This window comes from Manihot esculenta, chromosome 10, assembly GCF_001659605.2.
Source record: "Manihot esculenta cultivar AM560-2 chromosome 10, M.esculenta_v8, whole genome shotgun sequence".
Classification (NCBI taxonomy): Eukaryota; Viridiplantae; Streptophyta; class Magnoliopsida; order Malpighiales; family Euphorbiaceae; genus Manihot; species Manihot esculenta.
Window position 1 is genome coordinate 30791780 of NC_035170.2, and position 11421 is coordinate 30803200.

The 11421-nt window shown below is 35.2% G+C and overlaps 1 protein-coding gene across 2 annotated transcripts; it reads right to left on the bottom strand.

Annotated features, from left to right (window-relative positions):
* Window positions 1-330: 330 nt before the first annotated feature.
* LOC110625343 (protein OBERON 4) lies at window positions 331-5969 on the bottom strand. Of its 2 annotated transcripts, XM_021770962.2 has the most exons (3): window positions 5526-5969; window positions 2241-5354; window positions 331-1090 (listed from the first exon to the last, which is right to left on the bottom strand). In XM_021770962.2, exons 2-3 carry the CDS (start codon window positions 5329-5331, stop codon window positions 528-530), a joined length of 3654 nt encoding a protein of 1217 aa, XP_021626654.1. In that variant the 5' UTR covers window positions 5332-5354; window positions 5526-5969; the 3' UTR covers window positions 331-527. The 2 variants fall into 2 exon arrangements, with proteins under 2 accessions (XP_021626654.1, XP_021626653.1); XM_021770961.2 differs by having other exon boundaries at window positions 2241-5969.
* Window positions 5970-11421: the final 5452 nt, after the last annotated feature.

The following is an 11421-nucleotide window of genomic DNA, read 5'->3' on the forward strand; positions in this document are numbered from 1 at the left end:
GAGATCATAAACCCTACAAATGCAAAAAGGTAGGGAAAAAAAAGCAGCAACAAATGGTAAACATTTGGAACCCATTTGGCATCGTGGTAGTTTGTCCTTTTTAATCTTAACTAGTGGTAAAGGAATGAACAATGTTCATTAATTTACAGAATCACGCACAAATCCCAGTTTCTTCAAACAATAACAAAAATTTTACTTGAGCAAACTAATGCTTCGTCCATTTAAATTCCTATTTGACGAGAATATGGAGGTATGGATGACCAATCAACAAACCTATAAAAAAGTTTATCACAAATACATTTCCTGAAAATAAAACATAAATCCTCGAAAAGCAAAAACTTGATCTATCACATATCTTTGAAATTGCATCCACAAATGGGAGCTATTTATAAAATACAAAAGATTTTGGAGTCTGTACAAATTTGGTTAGCAGTAAAGAAAAGGGGGAGGAAAAAGAAAACTAGATTAAAAGATACAGCTACATCAAAATTACATCAATTTGGCTTCTAAGAGTAAATTACCTGTAATCACATGGCAAGGTTCCGTTTTGTAGCTTCCATTTTCAACAACAGATCCTTGATATCCGCTTCCATCCTCATCTTCATACTGAAGTATTCCTGATGAGCTCTTTCCAAAGTCTTGAATTCTTCATATTTTTGTTTCCGCATTTCCTCCGTCTCAACTAACCGCAGTTTTGTGATTCTGCTTCTATACTCTTCTTCAACTTTCTCATTCTTCGCAAGTGCAATTCGTTTCAGGCCCTCAGCTTCCCTTCTTGCATCATCAGCACGTGCCTGAAACATTTTAGCTTCTGCTTGTTTAATTCTCACAATGCTCTCTAGTTCATCAAAAATGGGTTCTTTTTGGGCACTCCTCTCCAACTCAGACTCTACAGGTCGTTTATCATTCAACTCTGTATGAAAGCTAGGAAGAAAGCTAGATGATCTTTCCAATTTGGGAGCCTTTTCTGAATAAACAGATTTGAGCCACGAGGACTCCTGGCTGGGCCCAGCAATCCCGCCATTGCTTCCATTTCCTCGTTCCTTCTCAGAGATCCCAGAAGGATTGCCAAACTTGGAAGATTCACTTTCTGCAATAACAAGAGGATATCACTATATATACAGGGAAAAAAAATTGATATGCCCATGGATATGACAAGAGAGAAGCAGTATCTCATACTGGCACTGAAAATTCCAAATAAGATGTATCACTCTTAAGTCCAATAGCACACAGGCCATTTAATATGAGAAGCAGTCCAAATTTTTAATGAAGCAAAAATTTTTATCTTACATAGAGTCACAGACATGGGGAATCCAATTTCAATCACCAAAATACCAAAACAACACGTAACAGAAAGTTCCAAAAAGAAACATATTTGTCTTCGTAAGAATTCAGTGTGCTTTTTTTTTTTGAAAAAAAAAAATTACCATAGCTGCTTCAAAGCTGACCATACAGAACATTTAGACTAAGTATAGACCGTAACAGTAAAAACCATTACCCCTTTATGTCCCCAACAATATGGTTGTATGAAGCAGCCTTCAAAAAGAAACATAGTTTTGCAGCATTTTAGCATTTGCTAACTGCCCTCAAGTACATAAACAGCCACTTTGTGCAAGAAGTTACCATTACACCAAGCAATGGCCCCCAAAATAAAACCACCGAGGATCATCAGTAGATCTCAAGCAACTTAAATTTGAACTGAAGGGGCTAGACTTATAAATTAAGCAACAAAACCAAAACAGAATGCCAGCCTACAAGATGGCCTTATGACACATGCAAGTATGAAAGACAAATTTCCTCTTCAAAGATTGGAATATCCATTCTCTATACACCTATTCAACGTCTGTTCACAAGGCATGTATAAATTTCTCAATACAACTTATTCAACATGTAGAGAATTTCAGGAACGGATGTTTACTAATATTGGGACGTATTCAGATTCTCTTGGAATTATCAAAATATATCCACCTTGTTTGGAATAAAAAATTAAGCAAGAATTCAGTTAAATTGATTTCTTTTGATCAATTCTCTAGTTTAAGAACTCAATTATTTTTATTTTTTTTTAAAATAAAAAACTTACTTCAAAAGAAATTGAAATTATGTATTATTTTACAAAAACTCATTTGAATTTTTTTCTTTCAAAATGAATGATTCTGATATATCAGAAATATAGCAAGAAACACCCAAAAATGGATAAAGCACATATTTACAAGCACAAAAAATGAAAAATAAGTACTTACCAGTTAAGAAGCCCATGATATTACTATAAACCTCAGAAATATTAGCCTTATTTGCCAATTTTTCTAGCATCCTATTAGCAATTTCATGCAGCCGCCTCCCTCTAAAATCCTTGCTGGCACTAAAAATTCTCTTCACATACTCGAGTTCCTTGCAAAATGTTTCTGCTGTCCATGTCTTTGCAAAGTTCTGAAAAACCTCCTTGACAAACCCAAACATCTCAGAGGGGTGATCACAAGCAACACAATGAAACTGCACCTCACTAGTTCCTTGAGCCCCATTAGCACTCCTTCCATTTCTAATATTAGACTCCCGCAGTGCACAATCAGCATGGCACCAATGAAGACAAACATCACACCCAACCCAACTACACGTTTGATATGCCATGTCAAATTTTGAACACACAAGGCACATACATGCACTACAAAAGCCATTCTTCTTCCCACAAACTTTGCAATCACATTCATCCACAGGCAAAGGACTCCGACAGGCTAGATTTCTACATCGTAAGTTGAGAAAAACCTCCGCCAAATCAGAAGATGAAATATTATTGTCTACTTGAAGATATTCCCGAAGACCAGTTTTCAAAGCAACCAAGATTTCCAAATGAAACCGATGGGATTTCAGCAGCACACCCAAGGTTAAGTCAGACCTGTTTTCCAGAGCACTCTGAAATGCATACAGCTGTCCTTGCTTATCAACATTTAACATAATCTCACGAATACTCTCCTTGACTAGAGATGCAGATTGTCCTGTCATTTCATGGAATTTCCTGGCCGTTGCATGAATAGGATCAGACACTATTCTACTGATAATACTCTCAACAAAATCTGCCCCACCTATCAAAAGCTGTTCTTGTTCCTTTTGGCTGTTACTCCTATATAAGCTACCACCATGTTTCTCTCTCATGGCTCGTTTCTTCTCAAGGCTGTAATTTGTACCGATTTCATGAGACCCAACACTATGTGAAGGAGATCCAGTTTCTTCAGGATTCCTTGACTGTCCTCCTGACAACTGTTTGTGAAAACTCAACTGCCTTTCCAGTCCATTGGCCATTTTAGAGCTTCCTTGCAATGTTTGACCATTTGACATACCTTGTAATGCTTGAGACTGATGGAAAGAGCCATTTCCATTCATCAAAACTCTTTGATATAAGGGAACACCTTTAAGCTTAGTATCATTTTGGGCCTGACACTGCCAGTTAGCTTGATCAACTCCCTGAAATATGGGACGGCTGTGGACAGATTGTTCATAGTTGTCCATGTCCAACGAATTTTGAGTTAGCGAACAGCTAGGATTGTGAAAAAATGAATGAGAACCTGAGAAAGACATTGAAGCAGTAAACCCATCAGAATTTGTGCAAAATGTGCTGTAAGATTGAACACTTCTCCCATTGCTAGGGGAACCAGGAGCCTGTGGTGCATCTATAGCGGCACCAATAGGTAACAGAACATTTGGTAAGCTAAGAGAAAGATCAAGCGACTCCAACACCAGCTTTTCCTCTTTTGGCTTGCTAACACCAGATTGCTCTGCTTTTTCTGCCCTTTTAACAGGAGAGCTGGTGAATAACTCAAATCCCCTAATACTTGGTCCTTCCATATCATCTTCATCCTTGCAAGTTGGAACTTTTCTGGATTCTCTCTCACTCCATTTACCATCTTCAACAGAATCAGCAACAAGGGTTGGGAAAAAAGCCACACTTTTGCCTTTATCCTTCAAATTTTGGCCTGAATCCTCTGCAATCAGACCAGTGTCCACTTCAGCCCCTCCATTATCCTCATTAACTTCTTTATTTGACTCTGCCACTTCAACATCCTCCATCTTTGCCTCAAGATCAATACCCTTCTCTTGGCTACTTTTCTCTTCCAAATGTGCTGGCTTCTCAATTACCACTTCCCGACTATCATCCTCCTTCGACTCAATTGGTTCCTTAAAACAATGATCCCCCTCACCCCCTTCATCACCATCCACATTGCCAACTTTGTCTTCAGTAACACTATTATCATTTGAATTCTTTTCACACTTCTGCATCTCATCAACTTCTTTCCCACCTTTTCCCTCTGAAACACCTGCTTTATCAGGTTCCTTTTCTACCTTATTTACTTGATCATTTGCCTCTCTTTCAGGCTCAACCTCCCCGTGATCAACAGAGGGAACATCCTCTCGCCCTCCTTTTTCATTATCATTTTCATCTTCCTTGACAACTTGATGAACTGGTTCAGGTTCAGGTTCCGGCTCAAGCTCCCCTTCTTCCATTTCGCTACTACTTCCACTAGACACACTCTTTGCCTCCATTTCAATGCTCTTACTCCCACTAGCAACGCTCTTCACCTCCATTTCAGTGCTCTTGGCCTCCAATTCACTCTTCTTTCCCACCTCCACGCTTTTTGATTGTTCACTTCCTGAATCCTTTGACCATGTTGGTGATGACCTCGACTTTGAAGTTGATGATTTCCCCTTCCCCTCATCCCTCCCACCACCACCTCTCACCAACCTAGTTTGCTCACTCCCCGAATCCCTTGACCATGTGGGCGACCTCACATCCCTCAATCCCTTGGGAGAAGACCTAGTAGCAGCACTTATTCTCTCCTCATTTGCACTCCTACTACCTCTAACGTCATCAAACTCCTTACTCCCACTACCAAATCTTCTCCAAGATGAGACGCTGCCTTCTCTTCTGGACCTGTCCCTCTCAGACCTAAACCCTTTCGGAAACTCCCTCCGGGACCCACAGAAACTCTCAGATCGATGGATACTTCTATCACTGCCACCAGCCACTCCACCTCCACTTCCACTATACCCATCTCTACCACTATACCTATCAAACCCTACACCTGCCCCTTTTCTCCTATCAAAGCTATCGACATCGTGATCCGACCTCTTCCGAACCATCCTGGAGCTCTCCCGACTATCATCATCCATAGATCGATCCCTATCATACCTGCTCGACGAAGATGAAGTGGACATCAATCCCTTCCGTACATTATCGGATTTGTAATAAAAGCTTCGAGACGATCGACTGGGATTGGAATCTTTGGCAGAGCTCTTCTCATTATAGGAATCGAGATCATCACTCGACCTCAGTCTCTTCATTTCGAAACTCCTTCAAAATTTTACTTTTGACAACAAAAAAAACACAACAATAAGAACAGCAGCTAAACATCCAAATCTTGTAAAGCAAGATTGAGCTTAGAAACCCTAAATTTTATACCTTGTAAGCTAAATAATTGCACGTCTAATACATTAAAAAAGCAAAAATAACTGAAAAGCAAGGATTCACATGGCACCTTCAGCTTAAGTTTTGCAGAAGATTCGAACCAGATCAATAAAAAAAACAAATTAGGGTTTCGAAATGCTATGTCTGATTCTCAAACTGAACAACCAAAAATGAGCTACAGGGAGAAAAAAAGTTCTAATGACAGAAACTACCATACAAATCACAAACAAGAAACGAAAATCAAACAGAAGTCAGAAAATTTAGGCTTGTGACTCTCTCTCTCTCTCTTTCTCTGTTCACTAGCCTAAAATCTAGTATAATTTACGGAATTAAATCGAAGGATGTTTTAGACGGTGACCGGATAGAGGAGCCGGAGGAGGAAACCGGCGAGCGGAGCGGAGGGTGGGTTAGGTGCTGAGAGAAGAGAGGAAAAGAATAGAAGGTGAGGTCATAATAGGAAAAAGGGGCAAAAAAGAAAAGGAAATGCGGGAGAAAGAAGAGGATTTTGATTTGCTTTTATGTGCGTCAACGCAGTTTAACTCTGCTACTGTTGTTGCACTTGGAAGGTTGGCTACGCAAAGCTGCCATACAAAAAATCAGTTTTTATTTTTATTTTATTAAGTAAATTTTTAAAAATTAATATTTTATTATTTTAAATTCAATTATTTAATTATTTTACTCTTTTTCACATAATTCATAAATAAATCTTGGTTAATTGCTCTCATATTCCACAGATTTTATTTGGATAGATTTCTCATCAGATTTATCAATCAATTATTTTAAATAATATAAAAATATATTGAAAATATTTTTTAGAATAGATTTCTTGTAAAATAAATAAAAATAAAATAATTAATAGAATAATTAGGGGAATATTAAATAATTAAGGTTTGCTTTTTGACGTCATAAAAATCCTTAACTTTTTGTTGCTGCAAGCAATTTGAAAAATAAAATAGTTGATCGATGATGTGTGGGTTTGGTGTGATCAGAGCCGTTGCATTGAGAATGGGACCCACCTGGTGGGGACATTATTCAAAAGGAAAGACCATACGTGTAACTTGTCCTTGTAGAGGTGAGATCTACACAAGAAGAGTCAAAGCCAGATTTGGGGCTAATTGACCTGGAGAAGAGAAAAGACTGATTTACTCCAAAAGAAAATGATAGTCCATTATAAACAATTCTTGGTAAATAAACTCAAGATTTAAACTCTAATAATTTTCATTTTTTTAAATTTTAATATTGATTTTTATATTATTTTATATAATTACATCATCTCAAATTCCTTTAAATATATAAATAGATACAAATTCATACTAAACTGATGTATAAATAATAATAAATTTATATTCTTTAAATTATAAATCGATACAAACTCATATTAAATCTATTAAAAATTTTAATCGATTAAATTAAATTAAATCGATTCGATTTAAATTAATTTTTTTTAATTTTATTTGATTTTTTATAAATATTTATTTTAATTTTTAATTTAATTAATTTAATTAGATTTTAAATCGAATCGATAATTATTTTTTCACCCAACAATAATAAATAGATGTCAATAAGAAGAAGATACCAAGAAGTTTCCAAGCACATATTCTTAGTTTGGTTGCTTTCATTTCATAAATGAAGAGTACTTGCCAACTAAAATGGGAATGTTAGGTATTAGGAAGTAGGGGAAGTAGTATTCGGGTTAAATCGAAAAAATCGATCGAATCGAATTAATTTTAAAATTTGGTTTGGTTTTTTATTCAATTCGATTCGATTCGATTTTTAATTTTAAAAATTTTGGTTATGTAATAATAATATGTTATTTTCAATAATATAGAAAAGTTAAATTATATTAAAATTAAAATATTTTAATTAAATTTTAAAATATTAAAAATAAAGCGTAAAAAATAAAAAAATTATTAAAAATCGAAATTGATCAAACTGAATAAAATCGAACCGAATTAGATCAGTTTGGTTCAATTTGATTTCTGACTAAAATCAATTTGATTTGATTTTTATAAATATTAAAATTTTAACTTTTAATTTATTCAATTTAATTCGATTTTGAACCGAACCGACCGAATGTTCACCAGGAAAAGCATTATCACCGCACAATACAAAAGGAAAAAAAAAAAAAAAAAAAAAACTAATGAGGATGCTTCATGAATAATCATACACTACTCCTGCTTTACATAATCTGATAGAATAGCAAATACATATAAAAATAAATAATAATACATAATTAATTGATTTTAAATAATTTAAATATTTTTAAAATTCATATTTGTATCGTAATTTTTTAATTCTAGACGTGGATCACAATTTAACCGTAAGTTTAAATCTATTTAGAGTAAAATTTATTAAATAAAATAATGCAAATTTTTTTGTCAAATTATGATCATATTCAAATTAAATCATAAATTTGACATAGCTCACAATTAAATCATAGTTAAGTTTAATTAAAACCTCTTAAATAAAAGAAAAAATTCAAAAAAAATTAATTAAATTAAATTTTTACAAATTCTTTTACTCTAAAAAAAAGTAAATGAATTGATACCCTTCATTATATTTTTTTTCTTTCATCTTCTCAATAACTAAATATCAAAATTCATATATAATAAAAATCTATAATCCCACTTGATTTACCTTAAAACCCATTTTAAAAATTATATTTATTAAAGTATTCTTAACTAATAATTTAAAATTTGAAATGCACAATTGATGTCTGTTATTTTAACATGCTTAATTTAAGAGACAAAATTTTCTTCCGTCATTATTCAAACTTAAATTTTCTTCCCAAAAAATATTAATCAATAAGAAAAAGATAATTATTTACTAATATACTTAATAGCATACTAGAATTAATTAATAATTGATTTTATTTACACATGTTTAAATATGAGATAAGAGAAGTGATAAATAAAGTTGTGTTGGGATTGGTTAGACTTACAAGACATAGAACGTGTGGTAATGGATGTCCACGGTATTAGAATCCTAGAATACCAGGGCTAAAACTATAATTTTTTAACAATAGAGTTTTTGAGAAATAATATTGGGATAAATTAGTATGAAATAGAAGAAAGCTAAGGACCGTGACATATATTTGTAATTTCCTTTAGATTAGTTATTTAGGAGGTGTGTCATTTGAGACATATTGATGTCTGTTCCTACCACAAGTCATTTTGTTCCTAAAACTCTTTAGGGGGAGTGATTAGTTAGTCACCAGCAAGGGTTGGACCCAGTTGGCTACTGTAGGCCTATAGAGTTCCTGAGTTGTGCCTTCACTCCCTATAAACCGTCCCCCCTGTCTACAAAGGAGGTAAGAATTATTTTAATGGTTGTGTTGATAATAATGTATTATTACCATTTTGTCCCTAAAATAAAATAAGTAGCCTATTTATGAATTCTCATGTTCGGTTCTTTTTTTTTTATGCATATTGTGAGGCTTTTGAATAAATGTTGCATGTTGGTCTCATTGTTCGCTCATATAACCTTGACTAATTAGGTTGTTCATACCCACAAAGTATTGAGTGATACTTAAAACTGACTTGACTTGAAGATGTTCAAATCAAGTGTTGTACGATCCCAAATGAGTGTCAAAATGCTGGCCCGTGACAGTTTGTATAAGAACAAAGTTGCAATCAGTGAACAATGCAAAAGAATACGATGGAATGTTAGTGGGACATCTAATGCCTTTGAGAGAAGAGGCTGGAAAGCTCTGTGCTCGGTGAAGTGAATGTCCCACCTAAGATGGGCAGCATAAGTGCTAATGTGTACTACCTTATGTGAAAACTATAAGATTAGTGCCTTGAGGCGCAGGGGGAACAACAAACATTTGGCAATAATAGCCATGTTATATTGGGATGCTACATGCTCCATTAGGTACACTATTGGGAGAGAGAGAGTAATGACCTAGTTCTGCACACCCCATTAACTTGTGTCTCTTGGAGAGAGAGTAATGACTAGGTGTTGCACACTCCTTCTAGTGGCATCTAAAGAGAGTATAGTGATCCTATGGCTGAAAAATTAAGCGTAGGTGAGCTAATGGTTCTTGAATCCGCTTAAGAATATCGAGATTAACACATTCAAAATTTGAGGCAGTGGCCTCCTTGAATAAAAGTGAAGCAATGGCCTTCTGAGGTAAAATTAAGGAAGTGGCCTTCTTGAATAAAAAGCGAGGCAGTGGCCTCCTGAGATAAATTTGAGGTAGTAGCCTCCTTGAATAAAATTGAGGCAATGCCTCTCGTGTATTCTGCTAGAATTGTGTAAAAACATTGAATGCGGCATGCGAAAGCCTATGGGATTACTTAGGAAATGAACTGGATGATCAAATAACAATGAGGAAATTGCAGACTAGTTCCTACGAGAGAGCCAATGAAGCAGGCCAGGCTGAAACTAATGGTGAGAGTTGCTAGCCAATCCTAAGGCGGATACTTATGAGGTAGGCAATGTTGGTAGACAATGTTGGAAGCCTAGAAAAACAAATCTTGATGCGATGCAGGTGATGTGTGGGAGGTAAATGATTTCCTCTCCATTATAAATTTATTTCTTGATGCTATTGAAAATTGTTATTGTGTAGACAGGTTGAAAGTTGTATCCAAGTGTTGGATCAACAAGACTTGCCAAGATGGGAAGCTGAAAAGGAGATTCTATGGAAAGGGATGTCTAACTCACACCCACAAGATAGTGAAGAGAACATGCATATTCAATTTTACTTTAAGAATGCGGCATTTAATTCTCGAAAGAGTTGGTAAACTCCAATATTGAGTTCGTAAGAAAAGTATGCAAATGAAATTTTCACCTCTCATTGGTAACATAAAGATGTATTGGGACTTATTGGGTTGGATGATTTCTAGAGATGGTTAAAACCTGAGACAAAAATGAGTGTTAAAAAGATATGAAGAAGAGTTGCACAGTGTCAGTGATAGCCAAGAGTTAGTCAGTTAGGGTAACACTGAGTTGAAGAAAAGTTCAACTCTCAGTATCTCATTATTAGCAACCCAAACAGAGGAATCAAAACGATAAGTGGGGGAGCCACTAAAAGGGTCAAACATGATATAAGGCATAATGTGTGTTAATCAAAGTAAGCTGGAGTGAAGGCGACAAAGGAAAATTTGATAAATGGAACATTAGGAAGGTGGAGCCGTTAAGCATTGTGAAATTCTCTCCATGGAAAAAGCTACATTAGGTTATAAATTGCATATGTAGAAGTGCATAAGAGGATGAAAGAACCTTGTAGAGAAATAGAGGAAAACCAAAAAGGGGGAAAACATGTAATAGGAATTAAAGAGTTATCCAATGTGGATGACTTATGCATTCTTGTTTTCCCAGATTAGTGTTATTCACGTATAAAACTATATTGAGCTGCTAATATTAAAAAAGGTGAAGCACTCGAGGCTTTCATGGACATTGTAATTACAATTAATCCGATGAGTGATGCAATAGTTATAATGCTGATATAAAAGGGGATGAAGGGAAAATCAAGAAAAGTATGAAATTCTAATCCTAAGGGAAGGAGCCAGTCTGGTGATGGTATCTTTTGACAATGATCAGGGGAAAGAGATTTTTAATTTCCTCCTGAAAACTCAAAGGAAGAAAAAAGAGTCGAAATGAGTTTGTGAGAAGGGATCGAGACTTATCGATATGAGTATCAAGGTGAAAGTAATGTAGAGTTGCAAGTACTAGGGTTGTTGACTAATGTGCAGTTGGTACAATCACGTTGAGGCCGAGATTAAGGGTGCAATAAGACAAAATAAGAGAAAATGAGGTAGTTCAACTCAATACATGGAGTATTGTGGTATGTTCTTGAGGTATTCATTCAATTGGGGACTTAGAAAGGTGTAATAGATTTGATGAGAACCCTCTTAATGATTTGAGATGTCAACAATGATGGATTTTCTCAAAGACAATAAAGTTTATCTCTATTTCAATTGGTGAATACCTCTGATAAGGGAGAGAGTATTTGGCATGGAGTA

Bases quoted from the DNA above. Each gene is read 5' to 3' on its own strand.
- LOC110625343 (XM_021770962.2), bottom strand. From the start codon at position 5,331: ATGAAGAGACTGAGGTCGAGTGATGATCTCGATTCCTATAATGAGAAG. The intron at 1,091-2,240 runs GTAAGTACTTAT...TTGTTATTGCAG, and splicing joins TATCATGGGCTTCTTAACTG to AAAGTGAATCTTCCAAGTTT.